Here is a 14061-nt window from a genome sequence, read left to right on the forward strand (position 1 = left end):
GGGATGGGGCTGCTGCTCCTCCTTGCTGCAGGGCTTTGGGCCTGCGATAAGAAGGAAAGTAAGAGAGCTGAGTGCCTCTGAAGCTCTTTAAGACAGATGACTTCTCTGATGTTGTTGTTGTTGTGATGTGCCATTAAGTCAGACCTGACTCACAGCAACCCTTCCTTGGGTTTCCGAGGTGGTATCACTATAGAAGTAGATTGTCCAACCTTCCTTCCGAGGAGGGGCCAGTGGGTTTGAACCTCCAGGCTTCTGGTTAGCAGTCAAGTGCCTTAGCCTCTTGACTTTTCTGATAGTCACCCTTAAAAAAAAAAGGTGCTCTGGTGGCATAGTGCCTAAGACATTTGACTGCTAACCAGAAGGCTGGCGGTTCAAACTCACCAGACACTCCTTGGAACAAAGACTGGGCAATCTACTTCTGTAGAGACCGCCTTGGAAACCCAAGGAGGGTTGCTATGAGTCGAATCAACTCAATGGCAGTGAATTTGGTGGTTGTTGTTGTTGTTGTTGTTGTTGTTGTTGTTTTTGCTTTTGTGAGGAGGTGGTATACATGTTGTGTGAGCTGCAAACTGAGCCCGTATGAATAAATGTTAGTGTTAAAAACCAAATGAAACATGCAGCAAAGTGCATCTGCCAACATTTAATGGCTTACATCGTTGCTGTTGTGCTGCATGGCAGTTAAGGCTTAAATGATAAGCAGTTTCTATAAGTCACTGTAATTACCATTACTTTTACTTAGTAGCTCAGCATTTCTGGGGTCAGCTGGAGAAAGCAGGATTGTGACGAGGAGAGGAAAGGCTGATTTATGGTGCACTCACCTCCCCAGTCCGAGGTGGGCCTTCGGACGGGGAGCCGACCAGTGCTCTGCTTCCCTCTGTCTTCAGAGAAACTAAGGCTCAGGAGGTGAAAAAACCTGCCCATTCATACAACTAAGTAGTGGCCTCGCTGGGAGTCAAATCAGAATAGAGCTCTGGTGTCCCACGCTCATAACACTGTACCTTTCAGTGTGTATGAAAGCAGTGTACAGTGTGAATGTGAGAGATGTTTGAAGAGGTCGCACTGAGCAGTACCAGAAATGGAATCACAATCCGTGAATCCTTGGAGTTTTCCTGTAGTTTGATCAGATGAGTTTGCTGCCACGTCCACAGGAATCAGTCTTACATGGACATAGGAAAAGATTTAGAACCTAAGAGCCCTAAGGGCAGGCAGATCTAGGAAATGGAGGAGAATATTGAAATGATGGGCTTGGTGAAGGCTGTTGAGGGACATTCAGAAAAACTTGCCTTCTTAAAAATTGCAGCTGTCACCTGTCTCTTTTCTTCGAGTTCTTCCATAGCTGCCACGGGCACTCCCAGTGCAGAGCAGGAAATGGGAGCAGAGCCTGGAACCAGGGAGCCGGCCCTTCTTGGAGAGCAGCGTCCTTAGCAGGGCAGAGGGTAGGGCAGGACTTTCCCGTGCGGGGACAGCTAGCGAGCAGAAGCGCCCGTGCAGCGGTGCCTCCCCTCTGCTCTCTGCCGTGTGGATGTGTTGTCCTGAGTGCGAGTACCGCATCCTGCTCTGTCCAGGCACGGTAGAAGGCCCTGGGCTCCGAGAAGGGGTCGCCACACTGGTTCAGGAGCAGATCAGCTCGCTCCCTTTTCTGTCTTGTGAGTAGTCTATCAACTAAGAATGGCTTTCATGGTTTTAAATAGCTGTACTTACTGTACAACTCCCTCTTGTAAGTGTTTTACTTTCCAGGTCATTTTGGTGTCCAGCAGGCTCTGAACGCTGACGGAGCCGGCCTGTAACAGCCTTGCTGTACACTTGATGGGTGCTCTCAGCTAAGCCCATAACAAGCTTATGAGGAAGCATGCCATTTTGTAATGAGGAAATCAGGCTCACAGATTGAGTCACCTGACTAGTCACTAAAGAGGCAGGTTAGCATAGTAGTTGACACGCACAGACTCTGCAGATCCCGACTGGAGGTTTGAATCCCATTCTGTTACCTGCTCTAGTTGTATCACCCCAGGCAAGTTGTTTTACATGTTATCTGTGAAATAGGAATAATAATAGTGTCTACTTTATAGGGTTATTGTTGAGGACTGACTAAGTATATATGCTTGTACTTCTTGGAGCAGTATCTGATCCATGGTAAGTGCTGTTAGGAGGCTAATTATTTTATTACAGGCAAGAACACACCAAACCAAACCCACTGCAATTGTGCTGAGAGCTGATTCTCACTCATAGTGACCCTATAGGACAGAGCAGAACTGCCCTATCTGGTTTCCAAGGCTGTAAATCTTTAGGAAGTAGATTGCCTCATCTTTCTCCTGTCAAACAGCTGGTGGGTTTGAACCACCAGCCAGCCTTTTGGTTAGCAGGCAAATGCCTTAACCACTAAGCCCCCAGAGTTCCTTTTGGCAATAACATATTGGGATTCCAGTCTAAGTCTGTCAGACTATAAAAACAGTACAGTGAAGCAGTTTTACAGATCACAATACTGAAGCTCAAGGAAGTTAAATAACTTAAATGCAAAATACAGTGTTCTTTATACGTTTTATATATTAGGTGAATTTGTACTATGTTACTGTATAAGTTCAGTTAAAGAGTAGTAAGTAACATTAGGAAATCAAATCCAGCAATGTATAAAAAGAAGAATATAGCACAGCCAAGCGGAGTATATCCCAGGCCTGCAAGGCTGACGCAGGTTCAAAAATGAATCAGCGTAATTCAGCATATTAATGAAACCCAGGAAGAGCCACATGATCCTATCAGCGGATACAGAAGAGGCACTGACAGCATTCAGCATCCGTTCGTGCTGAAGATGCTCAACACACTAGGAACATGAGGCGACTGCCTTCTCTGATAAAAGTCATCTATGGAAAACCTACAGTTAGTATTATATTTAATGGTCAAAGACTAAATGTTTTCTTCCTAAGATTGGGAACTAGACAAAGATGTCTGCTCTCACTGTTTCCATGCAGTGCTGTATGGAAGTCCTAGCAAGTGCAGTAAGACAATACCAAAAACCAAACCCACTGCCCTCGAGTCATTTCCAACTCATAGCGAACCCCACTGGGTTTCCAAGGCAGTATATCTTTATGGAAGTAGATCACCGAGGCTTCCTTCCGCGGAGCAGCTGGTGGGTTTGAATGGCTGACCTTCCAGTTAGCAGTCAAGTGCCTTCCCACTGTGCCACCAGAGTTCCAAACTAAGATAATAAGAATTAATAAAAGCCATTTAGACTATCAAGGAAAAAGTAAACCTGTCTCTTTATCGATGACATGATTATGTAGAAATCCCCAGTGAATGTACATAATGGCGACTTTAGTATTTCTGCTTAAATGTGTAAACAAAAAAAAAATTAAAGTATTTAAAACAGCTCAAGAAAAAACTAAAATCTTAACAAAATATGTTCAAAACCTGTATGCTAAAACCACAAAATGCTAAGGAAAGAAACCTAAAATGACCTATGGAGAGACACACTGTGTTCATGGATTAGGAGACTCAGTAACATTAAGACCTCGATTCTTGTCAGACTGATCTGTAGGTTGGAGGCAGTCCTAAGCAGAATCCCACTGGGCTTGCTGTGGCTGTTGACAAGCTAATCCTAAAGTTGATGCGGAAAATAAAGGAACTAGAACAGCCAAAACAGGTTCGAAAAAGAAGCACTCAGAAGACTCATAGTACCTGATTTAAGATGTTAAAGCACTCGGCTGCTAACCAAAAGGGCCGCCAGCTTCTCCCCACGAGAAAGATACTGCAGTTTGTTTAAGTAAGATTTACAGTCCTAGAAACTCTATGGGGCAGTTCTACTCAGTCCTCTCAGGGCACCGTGAGTCAGAATTAGCTTGACAGCAGTGGGCTTGGCTTTTGGTTGATAAGGCCAGAGTAACACCCCTCCTCACTTACTATCTCGTTATCCAGCATTTTACATTTATGACAATTCTAAAAAAAATCTATTCCACTCTTTTGCACATGAACAGCATATGTGGTAGTAACAAATGCTGAAGTGGAAGGCAAGAGTGATGCTGGCTGTGATGGTTACGATTATGTGTCAGCTTGGCTGGGCCATGATTTTCAGTTGTTTGTCAGTTATGTAATGATGTGACTTGGCAGGTATGTAATGATGTCATTATCTTCCATTTTGTGGTCTGCTGTGGTCATCCTCCACTTTTGCGGATTTACGCATAATGACCTGGTTTTTGGGACCTGACCAGTCAATAACTGGGGAGAGGGTGTAAATTTAAACTGGATCATACTGGTGAAGAAATAGGAACAGAGCCCCGTGGAACTAGAGACAGACAACAGATATGGTCAGTTGATTTTTTTAAATTGCAATGGCAATTTAATGTCTCAACAAATGGTGATAGACCAACTGAACATCCATATACAGAAGACAGACTTCTTCCTGACCCTCATGCCATATGAAAAATTAAGTCACAATTAATCATAGACCTAAATGTAACAGTGAAACTTTAAAACTGCTAAAGCAGACATAGGAGAGACTCTTCATGACCTGGGGTTGGACACAGGGTTCTTGGGGAGAACACTGAAAGCACTGTCTGTAAGAGAGAAAACTGAGAAGTAGGCCTTCATCCATATAAAAAACCTGTTCTTTGAAAAGTATCCTTAGATTATAGAGAAGCAATGTGGCCGGCATGTAGGAGGACGCTTGGCGTCGCTGGTTCTCAGAGGCACGCGGTGAGAGGCAGTATGGTTTGCAGTAGTTCCGTTAAAACACCGACAGCCCCACGTGTTCATGAGATGTGCAGCAGCCGGAACACTCACACTTGGCTGCTGAGGTTGCAGAAGATGACAGCCGCTAGGTCAGGCTGATAAAAAGTTAAACACTCACCACGTGACCCATTATTTGGCCTTCAGCTATCAAACTGGCTCACACAAAAACCTGTACACCAAGGTCGACAGCAGCATTATTCATAATCACCAAGATCTGTAAAGAACCCACACAAAAAAACAAAAAACTAGGTGAATATATAAACTAGTTATGATATATCCACACCGTGGAATACTGTCAGCAATAAAAAGGAATGAACTTTTTCATACACGAAAACAAATGGATGGCTCTCACGTGGGGTGTGCTAAGTGGAAGAAGCCAGTCAGTGTTACATGCTGTGTGATTCCATGGATGTGACATTCTGGAAAAGGCAAACTGACAGGACTGAGAACAACTCAGTGGCTACCAGGCTTAAGGGGGAAAAGGAAGGTCTGACTGTGAAGGGCCGGCCCGGGGAAGGTCTCTGGAGTGTCGGAGTTGTTCCGTATCTTGTTTGTAGAGTTGGTACAAGATGCTGCACGTGTTAAAATTCATGGACGTGTAACCCTAAAAAGGTGAATTCTAAGAAAATTTTAATACTACTTGTGCACAATTTTAATATTACTCGTGCACATTTGTCAGAGCTCATCTAAGAGTGCATGGAACATTTGTGCATTTCACTGTGTCTAAGTTTTGCTTCATCTAAAAAGAATTGTAAAATAAGCAAGAAAGGGGGTTTGGAGCATGGCAGAGAAATACTTAGGTGTTCTAATTAGAAAAATTGTACCCTGAGGTGTAAAAAAATAATTACATTATGGTAAGAATCTATTTATTTTTCCTTATAGCCGATACCCATGTTGTCTGTTTTCTTGACAACTTCCTGTTGACTACTGGTTGTCGCTTCCTGCTGGCCACCAAGTAGCCAGGAGCTCCTGGCGGCCTGCTTTCCTGCTGCCACGTCATCAGAGTCATCCTTCCTCCCTTTCCTTCGCCTTTTGCTCATAACTCTCTCTCTTTTCTTGTTGAGGGGAAAAAAAAATCAAGTTAGGGAAAATTGGTCCTGCGCATGCTCTCTGAGTTTGTCTCACTGAAGACTGAGCCACTCATCAGTTGTCCCCTGAGTAGAAGAGGCAGACCACATTTTGGCTCCTTGGACCCTTACAAAACAAACGAACAGGGCCTTTGTCTGAAACATTATATAGACCATTTGCGATTCTATGGATCGAATGGATGTATTTGAGCACTTGGCTGCGGGTGACAGTAGATGATGTCAGATTAAATCTAAATTGATCTCCTCCGGTGTTCTCTCCGGTGCATGTGCAATTACCCGGCCCCAGAGAACCTTCCCGAGGCATTCTGTCGATACAGCTCCCTGACAGCCATTTGTATTTGTAAACTGTGTGTTTGGCACCTGCTGGTCTCTGTTGCATTGGAGCCCGTGGGGAGCCAGGATGGGTATACTGTGCAGTTATTGGTTAGTGCATCTCCATGGGGGTCATTGAAGGCAAGAGGCAGCACTCAGAGGACTTTTGGGGGGAGGAGAAGCCAGAGAAGCTGGTCGTGCCAACACAGGCCAGCTGTTCTTTGCTACGAAAAAATAGTGATTTAAAGTCAGCTCCCCCTCAGGAATCAAGGTGCTGTGGACCTGTGTTCCATTTCTTGTAACAGATAATGAAAAACAAAGGGTTTCTATTCAAAAAAATTTAAGGGGGAAAAAGACAAGCCAGGTCTCTATAGAAGACACTGTTCCTGTGAGCGGAACATACATTGAAACACAGTGGACAAGGTGCTTAATTTCTGGAGAAAGGGAAATGAGAACACACGTGTCTTATCAGATTAGCAAAATCAGCTCTAACAATAAAAAGATGAGCAGCGTACTGGCAGGACTGGGAAGAGCGGACACAGGTGCAGAGATGGTGACTGGAGTTTCATATGTCTCATTTGCCCACGTTTGTCCCAGGTAACTGCACTTTGCTGGGTCCTGCTCAGGAGATACACAGGGAGAAGGCCCGATCTCTAGTTTCTTCCTCTCAGAGCGGTGTGTTTGGCTGCTGTAGAGCCTGTCTCCGTTCCACAGATTAGTTCAGGTGTGATGAGAGAATGGTGTCAACAGAAAGTGGAAGCTTTATTTGTTCATATGCCATTTTCCGTGGATTATTTTGAAGCCATCAGGGTCAACTTTTTCACAATTAAAGACATTGCCTTAGAGGCGTATAAAGACCTCAGAAAAAAACCCAAACCTTGAAAACCTTGCCTTTCTTTAGCATAAATAAAGAAATAAAAACTCGTTTTACAGTCTTGAGAAATAGCTTTTCACAGTGCTAAGAAACGGTCCAGTGAAGGTGTTTATGTGCTTGGAAGAGGCTCTGAAGACATTTCCTCTTGGGTTTAAAAAAAAAAAAAATAGGAAAGGCTCCATGACAGTTCAAGATTGCATGGGTTCTTTTCTGGCCATGAGTACCATCAAGGACCTGCATCTCAAAGGAGGACCACGAGGTCCCGATTAAGGCATCATCTTCATCTGACCAACACGGGGTTCAAGGCCAGTGGAGACTATTTTTGTTATTACAGTTAGTTTCTTAGGGCTGCTAGGAAACCACCAACTGTGGTTCAAAACAACAGGAATTTCTTCTTTCCCAGTTCTGGAGGCTCGAAGTTGCAAATTCAGGTGCCAGCAGGGCCATCTCTCTGAAGGCTCTGAAGGAGGGGTCATCCTTTCTTGCCTCTTGTAGCTTCTGCTGGTCTCAGTCCAGGGCTGCGGTGGCATGTACCCACTCTGCCTCCATCCTCATGTCTGTGTGTCTGTGTCTCTTTACATGAGGACATTGGTCATACTGGGTTAGGGCCCACCCTGCTGCACTGTGACCTCATGTCAACTATTACCATCTGTTTCCAGAGAAGGTCACGTTCTTAGGGACCAGGAGGTAGGACTTGAACATGCCTTTGCTCGTATGTTGGGGAGGGTGTGTAATAAGTCTCAGTAGTGCTCGTCTGTAAGCAGTTACAAAGCTGCTTAGATTTTAGTGGTCGGCCCCTGACACTGTTTTTCCCTCGAACCCTGTTATCTTTAATCTGATTTGATAGAACTGAAGGTCTTTTAGTTATATGTCTGAAGTTAAGGGAAGCATGCCAGTGCCCAACACTAGGGGATGGGTAAGCAGGTGTGGGTGCAGCGTGTTGATCACTGTGACTCATCTGTCTAAAGGATCAGTGTGGACAGGTCTCTATGAAACACGTGCAGGAAACAACATACAACAGGGAGTCTAGATGTTGTGATTAGAACTGTGTGAAACTTCCACATATGCCTGGCCCATAATAGTTATAGGAGGGTTGTAGGTAAAATTTAAAAAGAAAAATCTTGTCAAGTTAAAATAGCAGGAAGTCCATTTTAACAGTTTTAAACTTAATTTGCTTTTGACATTTGGTTTTAGAGTTCCTGGAAAACTCAAGCAGTTCATCTTCGACTTACATTCTGGAAAACTGCACAGAGAATTCCATCATGGGCCTGACCCAACTGACACCGCCCCCGGACAGGTAGGATTCTGTCTGGTTTTCGCTGGGAACTTCTTCCTTCTCAGTTAACTTCAGAGATCGAAGCTCTTGCATCGGCATGCGTTTTTGCTCCTGAGTGTCTCGTAGAGAAATTCTGAACAGACTCTGGAAGAGAAAATAGCCACAAATTACACTGCCTTTTCATTCACATTAAAAAGTTTAGACCTTTGGAAATGTTTTTCGATCATAGAAACTAAGGTACTCTGAGTGTGACCTCTTTGGAATGTGGTTATGAAAGGGTTAACTACAGTTAGCTTCAACTAGCAGTAGGAAGTAGGCATTGAAAGCAGATGATCGTTGCAGAAATCAACAGACTCCGAGAACGGTCCAGGCCTGCCCTGCAGCTAGATGACTGACCACACCAAAGAACGTCGTGGCTTGCTGTTTCTGCTTTCCCGCCGCAAGGCCCTCGCCAAGATGGTGTTCACAGCGCTCAAAACTCCGCTTCGCATGGCTTCCCACGTGGGATTTAGAGTCGCTAACTGCAGTGTATCAAATGGCCTCTCTGCTCTTTTGTTTTCAGAATTTCCCTCTTCCCACCTTCTAATTTCCATCACAAGTAACCTCTGTGTTCCTGGCTCACTAAAGCCCCCTGAGCTTGGGCGGCACGAACAGCTCAGAGCTCGGCTGCTGACTGAGACAGTCACTCACCCACAATCCTCCTGGGCCACAGAGCCTGGACTTAGGCCAACTCCGTGGCCCAAAGAGCCTCCATTTGGAAAAGAAAAATAAAAACGCAGTGTTGTTTTTCTACACCTTATTTTAGAGTCAAATTAGGTTCCAAGGCGAGAGTTCCTTGAGGGATCGGATGCAGTGTTTTTCCCTTTGAAGCTGAGGTCGCCTGTTCTTTGATAATTAAGCGGCTATAGAAACAGGCAGACTTTTTGTTGGTAAAACCCAAAGGTGATTACTTTCCTCAGAAAAGAATGCCCACATAGTATTTTACCATATTAAGACAAGCACTCTATCATTATTGAGTTACCATTATTTGTTTCAATTGACCCATTAGACCGTAAACTTCTTAGGTTTTATTTTTCTATCTTTGTGTACCAGTACACAGTAGATACCAAGTACATGTTTGTTTTTTTGGTTGTGCAGTTTCAGCTTAACTAATCCAAGCATCTATCTCATCAAAAATACATGCATGTTTTAGGGAGAGGAAACATCTCAGGGCTCCCATTACCGTGGAAGTCCATCATTGCGTAAAACCCAAAAAACCAAACTCACTGCCATCGAGTTGATTCTGACTTATAGCAACTCGCTTTGGGTTTCTAAGGCAGTAAATCTTTACAGAAGTAGATTACCCACTCTTCTTTCTGTGGAGTGACTGGTGGGCTTGAACCACCCACCTTTTGGTTAGCAGTCAAGTGCCTTAGGCACCACACCACCAGAACTCCTTGTCATTACATAGAGTATGTACTATATGAACGGGCTGCTCTTGCCAGCTCCAGGGGATGTTAAAACAACAGTCATGTGGGTCCTTGTGCTACAGTGTCAATGGAGATAGACTGCTGTTTTTGCGTGAAATTCTTGGAAGTCGTTCACTGTGTATTGTCTACTTTTGGTGAACAAGTGAAATACTATTGAAATTAATCTCTTGCAATATAGAAATATTTGTTTTCCTTCTTATTTCAACTGAGTTTTAATAATTTCTAGCATCCAGGTAATTGATAAGTAAGAGCTGTACCAACTGAGTGACCTATGACCCATGGCGATCAGGGTGATTCAGTCCACAGTGACCCCCGTAGGGTTTCAAAGGCTGTAAATCTTTACGGAAGTAGATTGCCTCATCTTCCTCCTGCAGAGCAGCTGGTGGGTTTGAACCGCCAGCCTTCTGGTTAGCAGCCAAATGCCTTACCCATTATGCCACCAGAGTTCCTTAGATTCTCATAGTAATCATTTATAAGTCAGCAGGGTTTAGGACAACTTAGGGTTGTGCTGCCCCTAAAAAATATTCTAGGAAAGCCCCCAGGTGTCAACAGACCACCTCAGCAAGCATCAGCTGGTCCATAGTTAATGTGTCCAATGTCTCCATGGTAACCATGCCCTGGAGAATCTGAATAGAGGTATTTAAAATGAGGAAAGCAAGATTTTAAAGCTAACTATTGTCTTTGGCTAACTTTGTCTTTTCTTGATGAATCAGAAACTTATAGGACAGGTACTATTCATCCAATACTCTGGTTAAAATACTAAACTCCATAAAATGTTCTGAGGTGGAAACGTTCTGTTCTTCTGTTTGTAGGAAGCCCACGACGTAGCGAGCAGCCCACCTGAGAGCTCCTTCCAGAAGCTGGCCCCCAGCGAGTACAGGTACACCTTACTGAGGGATCGGGATGAGCTCTGAACTCTTGGAAAACAGCTTGCAGGCCCTTCCAACAGGAGCATCAACTTACGTGGTGGAAATAGTAAACCTATATTTTCATAAGTCTCTGTATTTTTATTTTGAATAAACTGAAAGAAGTTTTGGGTTTTTATTTTTTTTCTCCCCCCGACTCAAAATGCATTGTCATTTAATAATAGCCTCTTTTTAGAATCTGCTTGGGTTAAAAAAACAGAATAAAAACCAGAGGCCTGTCTTTTAAGTCTGTCCTGTAAAGCCTTCACGAGTCAGGCGGGCGGTGCACCGTGCGGAGCCCTGCTGTCCACGTGCGCCGTGCGGCTGGGGGGACCCTTGGGGGCTCCCGTGTGGCTCGTGCTTCCCTTTCCTAGCCCGTGGTCACTTCTGTTGGTATTTTCAGTGTCACAGTTCTCAGCTGAGGGGTATATATTCTGGATACTTGGGAGGGGAATAAATTATAATTTTCACACCATGTGCTGTGTTTTACTGATTGGTTGGATATTGCTTATGGAAATTCCATGGTCGTATTTTTTGGACTCTTAATGTGTAGCTTAAACATACTATGAAGAGGAGGGAGCCACGAGCCGAAACATTGGCAGAAACTGTCCTTATGAATTAAGAAAAAGGAAAGTGTTACTATATTTCTCTGTGTTTGTCTGAAAAGTGGCATATGGATGGCGTTTAAAACCTGGAATGAACTTTACCTGAATCTGGGACTGGTGGCCAGTGTTAAACTGATGACTCTTAAGGCTCCTCCAGATCATGAGCCTTCAATTTCCAAAGAGGTAAAACCAGCAGAGAAAAATGGATTCCAGCATTTCTAACCTCTTTCTGTCTTTAGAGTCTGGTTATAGCTGTGTCGATCCAAACCAGTAAGGATCATAAGCTTTTCATCTTTTTTTCCATTGTAAAATTGCCAGAGGCCCCACGCCTTCTGGACCCCTGACTTGCCAGGCCTGCGTTGTACAGTCAGATGGGTCCCTGTGCCAGGCCTCAATATTGCCAGGAGAAAAACTAGGGGGCGGACCCTCTGAGTTATATCAGGAAACCCAATGCCAGAGGATAGACGGGTTCAAAATGGACTTTCCTCTGGGCCTGGGTTGGTGCTATAGGTCATGAGTCATTTTATATGTGGGGTGTAAGTCAATCCCAGTTCGGGGAAAGATAGTTTTTATGCTTAAAAGGCTGACACGTGCCATTATGTGTAGTTGCAATGTCTGTAACACCTGCCAGTCCTTTGACAATAAAATGAGTGTTTATAGTGGATGTTCAATGATTGATGCTTTTAAAAACTCAGCCTAGAATTCTTAATTATGCATGAGTTATCCATAGTCTGGTTCAGAAAAATAACTGTTGCCAGTGACACAGTAGCGGCCTGGTTGACATATGTTACCAGACTCTGAGCTGGAAAAGCAGAACGGGGGTCCCAAAAGGTTGCTGTTTCGTCTTGTTCTTGTCGTTGCTTTAATAGGATTGAAAACAGAAATCTTCACGTCAGAGAATGGAGCAAATCAGGGCTCCAGAATGAAAATTCACAAACACTGAACAAGCTGGCCCACAGCAAAAGCAGCACACGCAATTACCCGGAATAAACTTGCAATCCTGTGATTGGGTATAAATAAATAAATAACAGGTACTGACCTGGTTTGGGGAGTAATTCTTATTTAAAAAAAAAAAAAAAAGCCGCAAGAAGCACATAGTGTGACTTGAGATAACTGAATGGCTGTTTGAACATATGGAATGGATTTGAGGAATGCATTATTAGGCTTCATGCATGTGGGCACTGAGGCTGTTGCCTTAGACTGTGGAGCAGTGAGGGCAAAGATACTGCATTTACTGTCCACATCACCATTGCCTAGCATTTCTGGGCACTTTGTCGCCATGGAATGTGTATTGAATGAACAAGGAGCACCGTGAGCTCGGGGAATTCTTGTGCCCCTGATGGACTCGGCTCCTCAGGAGCAGGACTTGCTCCTTTCTATAAAATGTCATTAACAAGCTCGAATGGATTCCGTGCAAAGGCAACGAGGATAATAAGGGGCTCTGAAGCCTGGTGTCAGCATGGTTTTGCTTGGAGAAGCCTCAGGTCTGAACGCAGTGTTGAGGGATTTGAAGGGCTGTCGTCATTGTCTGGACCCAGGCATTGAGCACCTAGGATCGGATGGTGCCGTAGTATATGATAAAGGATGCAGAGATAAGTAAAAGCAGCTCCTACCTAGAGTTGCTTACAGCCTAGGTGGGAAGCAGATCGTAAACAAACGAGTATGATGAGTACTTTGATGTCAGGATCAAAGAATGAGGAGGTTAATAGGACAAAGGAGCAGTCAGTCCCAGAGAGCACTGAGATGCCATGCGGAGCTTTCTGAAGATGGATAGGTGCTGCTTTGGGGAAGAAACAATCCGAGCAAAGGTATGAAACAGCAAACAGCGCTCACAGTAGGGCTACTGCATGGCAGACAGGCCTGGAGCTAGGAAATCCAGAAGAGGTTGGAGAAAGAACTGGGGCCTGATCGTGTAGGGCCTGTACGCCCAGCGAGGGGATCTGTAGATAGTACACATCCACCAGTAGGTTTTAGGCAGGGGAGTGTGTACATAGAACATTGGAAGAAAAATTCAAGATGCCTGCTTTAACTCAATAATAACCCAGTGCCACAGTTAACTGCTCGACTACTAGCCAAAGGGTTGGTGGTTCTAACCCACCTAGAAGCACTTTGAAAGACCGACCCTGGCTATCTGCTACCAAAACATCACAGCCTTGAAAACCCTGTGGAGCAGTTCCACTCTGTACACAAAGTCTGCACACAAAATTGCAATGGACAGCAGCTAAAAACGGCAGCAACTAACCAGCTTAAATTTAGACCTGTCCCCTCTGAAACATGGAAACCATGCGTCAGGCAGAGAATTACAGGTGGCCTCCTCCAGCTACCTAGCCTATCCTGGGCCTCTGGCTCCTCGGCAGAGAAGAGGGCTTTGAGAGGAGGCTGGAGAACACAGTTGAGTTGCAAAATCAAACCCAGGAACAGGCCTTCCTGCTGCTCAGCCCTCGCTGCCTTTTCCAGATTGTAAAAAACTGTGCCAGTGCCAAAGGGGCCAGGAAAGGATGGAAACTCACTTTAGATAAAGTTGTGAATGAAGTTGTTTAAAAGTCAAATGAACCCGGACGGGAAGCTAGAGACTGGGCATCCAAAGCCCGAGGCACAGCTGCTTGGAGCACCCACTGACGCAGGCAGGGTCAAAGGTCAGAGGCAAAAGAAGGAAAACTGGCCAAGACGAGGAACGTGGGACGAAAGACCATGTTTGAAATGTGAAATCCAGGGTGAGCTGAAACTTGCAGAAAGTGCTAAGATGGCCAGAAAGGCTTGGTTTCGTGGGGTGGTTTCTTGGTTAACCTGAGAGGGCAAGCAACATGGCTGAC

The 14061-nt window shown here is 44.6% G+C and overlaps 1 protein-coding gene across 1 annotated transcript in view; it reads left to right on the forward strand.

Moving 5' to 3' along the window:
* Positions 1 to 10652, forward strand: part of ERP44 (endoplasmic reticulum protein 44) — an 82601-nt gene extending 71949 nt beyond the window's left edge. Inside the window, exons 10-11 of the mRNA XM_042782236.1 lie at positions 8188 to 8290; positions 10551 to 10652. Of these exons, the coding sequence (XP_042638170.1) occupies positions 8188 to 8290; positions 10551 to 10652 (205 nt within the window). The remainder of the gene's footprint in view (positions 1 to 8187; positions 8291 to 10550) is intronic.
* Positions 10653 to 14061: the final 3409 nt, after the last annotated feature.

This window comes from Orycteropus afer, unplaced genomic scaffold (genome assembly GCF_000298275.1).
Source record: "Orycteropus afer afer isolate SDZICR_OR568_19922 unplaced genomic scaffold, OryAfe1.0 scaffold00267, whole genome shotgun sequence".
In the NCBI taxonomy this organism is placed as follows: Eukaryota; Metazoa; Chordata; class Mammalia; order Tubulidentata; family Orycteropodidae; genus Orycteropus; species Orycteropus afer.